Raw genomic sequence first — 7,015 nt, 5'->3', positions numbered from 1 at the left:
CTCCTCGTGGAAGGTGGATTTTAGGACCGATAATTGATTAGACACGCTTCTCATGCGAGGTGGAACTAGATCTCGATGCTAGTAGGCTCGAACTCGATGCATTTGGTGATGAGCGGTGGAAATTCACGGCTACTGGTTAAGCGGTGGAAGTTTACGATTGTTGGTTAAGCGGTGGACAACTTAGTTGTATGTGCAACTAGGCGACAATGGGTGGAGTAAACACTCGCTGGGGGATTTCGTGCCTCCATAGCATTGGAACTTTAAATGAATGAGTTTGTAAGTGAATTTTTATTAGAATTACTATCTTTGTGCCGCTTTGCAATACTGGTTGAAGCGCTGTATTAAAGAACTTGTGAATCGAAAAAAAATAAACAAAGAACTTATATGTGAACAACCTTGTGTGGTAGTAATTAGGTAACAAAGGAAGTGTGAGTATGGGGTGGAAAAAAAAGTGGGGGCTTGACTCGGGCTGCCAATGCTTATGAGAAGGGTGGTCCCGATTAGTCAAAAACTCTCCGTCCCCATAAGTGCAATAAGAACGTTAGTATGACTCATTGCCCCTAGTGCGGTAAGGTCTAAGTGTACGTACCTCTGAAAGCTATGGGGAAAAAGACACTCCAGACTTCTCTCCTCTTGGAAGGTGGGTTTTAGGACCGATAATTGATTAGACACGCTTCCCATGCGAGGTGGAACTAGATCTCGATGCTAGTAGGCTCGAACTCGATTCACTTGGTGATGAGCGGTGGAAGTTCACGACTGCTGGTTAAGCGGTGGACAACCTAGTTGTATGGGCAACTAGGCGACAACGGGTGGAGTAAACACTCGTTGGGGGATTTCGTGCCTCCATAGCGTTGGAACTTTAAATGAATGAGTTTTTAAGTGAATTTTTATTAGAATTACTATCGTTGTGCCGCTTTGCAATACTGGTTGAAGGGCTGTATTAAAGAACTTGTGAATCGGAAAAAAATAAACAAAGAACTTATATGTGAACAACCTTGTTTGGTAGTAATTAGGTAACAAAGGAAGTGTGAGTATGAGGTGGAAAAAAAAGTGGGGGCTTGACTCGGGCTGCCAATGCTTATGAGAAGGGTGGTCCTGATTAGTCAAAAACTTTTCGTCCCCATAAGTGCAATAAGAACGTTAGTATTACTCATTGCCCTTAGAGCGGTAAGGTCTAAGTGTACGTACCTCTGAAAGCTATGGGGAAAAAGACACTCCAGACTTCTCTTCTCTTGGAAGGTGGATTTTAGGACCGATAATTGATTAGACACGCTTCTCATGCGAGGTGGAACTAGATCTCGATGCTAGTAGACTCGAACTCGATTCATTTGGTGATGAGCGGTGGAAGTTCACAACTGCTGGTTAAGCGGTGGAAGTTCATGACTGTTGGTTAAGCGGTGGACAATCTAGTTGTATGGGCAACTAAGCGACAACGGGTGGAGTAAACACTCGCTGGGGGATTTCGTGTCTCCATAGCGTTGGAACTTTAAATGAATGAGTTTGTAAGTGAATTTTTATAAGAATTACTATCTTTGTGCCGCTTTGCAATACTGGTTGAAGGGCTGTATTAAAGAACTTGTGAATTGGAAAAAAATAAACAAAGAACTTATATGTGAACAACCTTGTGTGGTAGTAATTAAGTAACAAAGGAAGTGTGAGTATGGGGTGGAAAAAAAAGTGGGGGCTTGACTCGGGCTGCCAATGCTTATGAGAAGGGTGGTCCCGATTAGTAAAAAACTCTCCGTCCCCATAAGTGCAATAAGAACGTCAGTATTACTCATTGCCCCTAGAGCAGTAAGGTCTAAGTGTACGTACCTCTGAAAGCTATGGGGAAAAAGACACTCCAGACTTCTCTCCTCTTGGAAGGTGGGTTTTAGGACCGATAATTGATTACACACGCTTCCCATGCGAGGTGGAACTAGATCTTGATGCTAATAGGCTCGAACTCGATTCACTTGGTGATGAGAGATCGTCCGCTAGTTAAACCCAAAACACGTTGTTTGTTTCCGCTGTAGATCTAGTGGCCATCAGGTTTACCATCAGATCCATCGTTTGAGACGAGGGGGTGGGAACCTCACACACTTCTAGACATGTTAAGGTAGGTTTGAAGTAGGCTGAAAATAGAAGCATGCCATTAAAGCCTGAAAAACGACATTTGACTCCATGATCCATGCTCCACATCATAGAGAAGAGGAGCACTGTAAAGTCCTTCCTTATACTCACCCAGATAATCAACAGCCATCATACATATATGCCTTCCATCAGTAGCAAAGGAGATGTCATACTCACTAAGAGAATATGGTTCAACAAGCTCTTTGGCACACCCCCATCTTGGTGCCAACTTCACCCAGCACGCTTCAGAAAAGTCATTCTGGACTTGAAGCTTACATACAAGCATCCCCTCTACGAGGGGTGACCCAGCACTAAATGCTAGAATAACATCTCCTCTCAGCTTCTTGAGAAAAAAGGCATGCAAGTACTAGTGTGTTTTAGAGAATTTGGAGCAGAAACCTTTTTACAACTCCATGTATCTAACTTTGTGTGGTAGCCATAGAGCATACACCCAGCATTGGTGATGTCATTTCTTGTGATGACCGTGGGTTTAAGAATCTTCCAAGACCCGCTCTTAGAATCATAAACATGTGCTTCCGCAGGCCTTGTCTGTCACACACAAGGAGACAGCACTACCGTGTAGGACTTGCCAACTTGGTCATAATCCATGGACAAGAGAAAGCGCAAGGGCACAGTGTCACATGAGCATGGTGGCAATGCCTTCATGTGGCCGGTAAGCAGGTTGAATACCAGCAAGGTAAGCTGATCATCTGGGAATAACGCAAATGAATCTGCAATCTTCTTCCAGTCTCCTTGATGAAAGGGCATGAGCACGGGTGACACATTGTAGATCATGCATCAAACGAGGCCTCCAGCTGATGCTATTTGGAAGTTTCCAGCAGAATAGTCCGGTTGTTCGCAAGTATACCAGCAAGGTAAGCTGATCATCTTGGAATAACGCAAATGGATCTGCAATCTTCTTCCAGTCTCCTTGATGAAATGGCACGGGTGACACATTGTAGATCATGCATCAAATGAGGCCGCCAACTGATGCTATTTGGAAGTTTCCAGCAGAATAGTCCCCGGTTGTTCGCAGGTATACCAGCAAGGTAAGCTGATCATCTTGGAATAACGCAAATGGATCTGCAATCTTCTTCCAGTCTCCTTGATGAAATGGCACGGGCACTGGTGACACATTGTAGACCAGTTGGGCATATCCCCCAATCAATGCACTTCAAGAGACAAGATTCCGAACAGGAAGATTTGCTGATTCTCTCTCTCTCTCTCTCTCTCTCCCACCCTCTTATGCCCGTGGCAATAGAACCAACAGGTTACAAAACTCCATGATAATGGCAACCAATACTTACAAAAACTGGTCTTACAATGTTTTTGCACCAACCAGGATTTTAGAAAACCAGCTCAGGTGAAACTCTCTTTTTAGACAATACCAGCCAGAATACGAGAGAAACCTTAAAAACTTGACTATGATAACTATGCCTTTTTTTTTTTGAGATAATTAATAGTCAGTATTTGCTTCTAGAAAACATGTTGTGCATGTCTATTATGAAATTTAAGCCTTGAAGTTTGATTCTTAAGCACCCACCTAAAACACTCGCAGCAAGCATTGGCCTATGAGTTGCACATTACAAAGATGTTGAGATTTCTGTTGATTTCAAGAGATCCTTCATCAGAAAACATAAGTTTTTCTTCCTTGGAAATCAGAAAATCGAGAACTTCAATTTGTTGTCCATATAAAGCTGTTGAAAAACACTTAAACCAGCCATCTCACAAAGGTGGTCTATTGATTGGATAAAAAAAAGTTTTTTTGTGAGCACTGGCATTGCCATCACAAAGGTGGAAAATACAAGACACACCCTTGCATGTACTGATACTTGAAAATACGCATTGAAAAGGATGTAAGCAGTATCCATGTCAACCATCCACTCATAAGACAAATTTAAATAAAAAATTGCTATGCAAATTATTAAGTTTGTATGCACCATGAGGCTTCATGGTGAAACTCCACGTTTCGCCATGTGACATTCCGGGATTCAAACATTTTATGATGACATTGATGGAAAATGTGCATTTAAAGGCCTTAAGAAAAATCCATGTCACACCATCTGATATTCAAATGCAACTTTGCTATACAAAATTATGAAACCTGAGCATTCGCACAATGCCAAAAGAGAAGCTCTCTACATGTATCCCGGGTTCTCAGTACTAACAAAAATTTGCAAGAGATTGTGGTTGTACGATGGTTAAACTAGCACAAATATCCCATAAAGACCTCTATCAATCATAGTGAAGCAAGGTTGCAGAACCACAAGCAAACAATGTTGCCACCTCAGAGATGGCATCCGGTGGTAGGGAAGATAGCTCAGAACTTTGGCAGGAACATTAAACCTAACCCATCTCTGCCTCAGACTCCGGCAGCCAACTGTCTGCATAGAGATTTGATATAAGAACATATGCAGTACCATTTGCAGGTTGCAAACCCACTGCATGGTCGAACACATAATCTGCCAGCTCTCGATCACCATGTCTACAGCATGAACTGAGCACAGACATCAAAGCGTCATTATCAGCCTCCATTGGCATCTTACTCAACACATCCTTCAACCTTGACCAAACCCCCGTGCGCCCAAGTAGGTCTAGAAGAGCACCAAAATGTTTAATATCTGGAGGAACATCAAAGTCTTCCCACATGGTAGTAAAAAAATCCAAACCGTCCATAATAACACCAGCATGACTGCAACAAGATAGTACTGACGTTAAAGCCACACGATCAGGCTTAACACTAGCTAATATCAACTGACTGAACATTGATGTAGTAGCCAGCAGGCTTCCTTCACCTGCATGACCTGAAATGCATGCATTCCAAGAGCCCATGTGAGGCCTGGGGAGCTCAAAGAAGACCACTTCACCATCCTTCATGCAGCCACAGTTGTTATACGAATGAATAAGAGTGGCCGCCAAATTCAAATCGTCTTCAAGCCCCGCACAGATAACACCATACTGGAGGTAGTGCACCATCTTCAAGTTACCCATTGCACCAGCAGCTTGCAAAATGCAAATGTATGCAACAGAGTCTAGGGTTGGAATCTGTTTGAGCAACTGGCTGTAAAGGCTAAAAGCCTTCTCTTCTTCATTTTGCTCAACAAAAACGGACAACAACGCATTAAAAGACACCACATCATGTCGAAAGAGAGCGTCAAATGCACTCTCAGCATCATCAACTGCGCCACATTTTCCATACATACGTATAAGAGTATTCCCAACAGGTGCCTCTGAAGCATAACCTTTACTATTAGCGTCTGTATGTAATGCACGTCCAATTTCCAATGACGCCTTCTTGGTTGCAACGTCATTAATGGTCTGCCCTACTTTGTCTGCAAGGGCAGAGCATGCTTGGAAAGCAACAATATACATAAGCGGATCTGGAATTATCATGTTATTCAGTGCTTCTTTGTACAACCAAAGAGCCTTCTTCCCTTGACCACTTTCGACATGCGCTGAGAGAATTGCACACCATGATACCTTATTGTGCTGAGGCATGCTCATGAATACATGCTCTGCTTCTACAGTAGCCCCACACCTCCCATATGCACTGACAAGGGCGCTCGAAATGAAGACATCAGATGTAAAACCTAGCTTTTTTGCATCCGCATGTAGTGCCTGTGTTATATCCAAAGCCTTCACCTTTGTCAATGTTTCCTGCACAAACACAGGCACTTCACTCTTTGCAATAGCACCACAAGCCTCAAGCACAGACACAAGTGTTCTCTCACTTACTAAGAGTCCCTGATGCTTCATCTGCCTATACAGCAACAAAGCTTTTTGGCCTTTACCCTGCTCAGAATATCCCGCAATCATGGCACTCCATGAAACATCATTGTGATCAGAAATCCCTAGAAAAGCATGCTCAGCATCCATGAGGACCCCGCACTTGGCATACATTCTTACGAGAGTGCTGCCTACGTGGACACGGGAAGTGAAATTTCTAAAGTGGGCAATGGCATGCAATCGCCTACCTTGCTCAAGCTCCCCAATGATTCCGCAAGCCTTCAAGAGAGAGACAAATGTGTACGTATTTGACTCCACACCATCCTGCAGCATGCAGTCATGCATCCTTAGAGCTTCTTCTGCTTGACCTGCAGCAGTGTAGGCCGAAATTATGGCAGTCCAAGAAAGAACAGTGCGGTATTGCAAAGTCCACGCTAGATCGCAAGCCTCTTGGATCCCTCCACATGTCGCAAAAGCTGCCACTATCTGATTACCAAGAGAGCGTAAGCAACCGCGGCGACGTTGAAGGTAAGCATACAAATTCGTAATATGGGCAAGGGATTTTTCCTTGCAGCAAGCGGCAAGGAAGGAGAGGTAGCTGGTCGAGGAAAGAGGGGTCGGCATGAGACCGAGCAACTCGAGGGCTTCGCCCAGGTGGCCCTCCAGGCAGAGACCTTGAAAGAGCATATTGTTCTCATGGTTTTGCGAGGCGGCCTTAATGGAAGACGAAGCTCCATTAACGCCACAAGAGCTGCCATAATTTGAGCTATCGAGGGCCTCGCAGAGCAAGGAAAAACAAATGTCACCATCGCCACAGGCAAGTGCCGCATGAGAATGGCGCTGCCGGTGTTGCCCGTTGGAGGGAGCAAAGCACCTACGCAGCGTAGTAAACCTGCTTCCATGTCCCAAGCGAGCTATGGTTTGGTTTTCAAAACTAAAAAACGATTGATAAAATTACAAGGACTGCCAATGAAAAGGGCACAACATCTAACCTAGCTTTACAAAGGCAAATTACTCTAAGCTTAAGGTTTTTTTTTCTACAAAAACTATCCTTAGTGTATAACCAAACCAAGGATATGACAAAGCAACACATCAGCTGATGCTTGGATGAATCAAAGTTGATGAGAAAATCATCTCTATTTAATGTTTTCTATTGAAGCTTCCGAAGTTCTAGATC

At 43.7% G+C, this 7,015-nt stretch overlaps 1 protein-coding gene across 1 annotated transcript; it reads right to left on the bottom strand.

The window, feature by feature from the left end:
• Positions 1 to 2,124: 2,124 nt before the first annotated feature.
• On the bottom strand, positions 2,125 to 6,775 carry LOC147460058 (pentatricopeptide repeat-containing protein At3g02330, mitochondrial-like). The gene has a single exon (XM_086511213.1). It carries the CDS (start codon positions 6,523 to 6,525, stop codon positions 4,459 to 4,461), a length of 2,067 nt encoding a protein of 688 aa, XP_086367339.1. The 5' UTR covers positions 6,526 to 6,775; the 3' UTR covers positions 2,125 to 4,458.
• Positions 6,776 to 7,015: the final 240 nt, after the last annotated feature.

Source organism: Adiantum capillus-veneris, chromosome 4 (genome assembly GCF_014529385.1).
Source record: "Adiantum capillus-veneris isolate H3 chromosome 4, ASM1452938v2, whole genome shotgun sequence".
Classification (NCBI taxonomy): Eukaryota; Viridiplantae; Streptophyta; class Polypodiopsida; order Polypodiales; family Pteridaceae; genus Adiantum; species Adiantum capillus-veneris.
The sequence above is the reverse complement of the archived record's forward strand: the minus strand, read 5'-3'. Positions and strand labels throughout refer to the sequence as shown.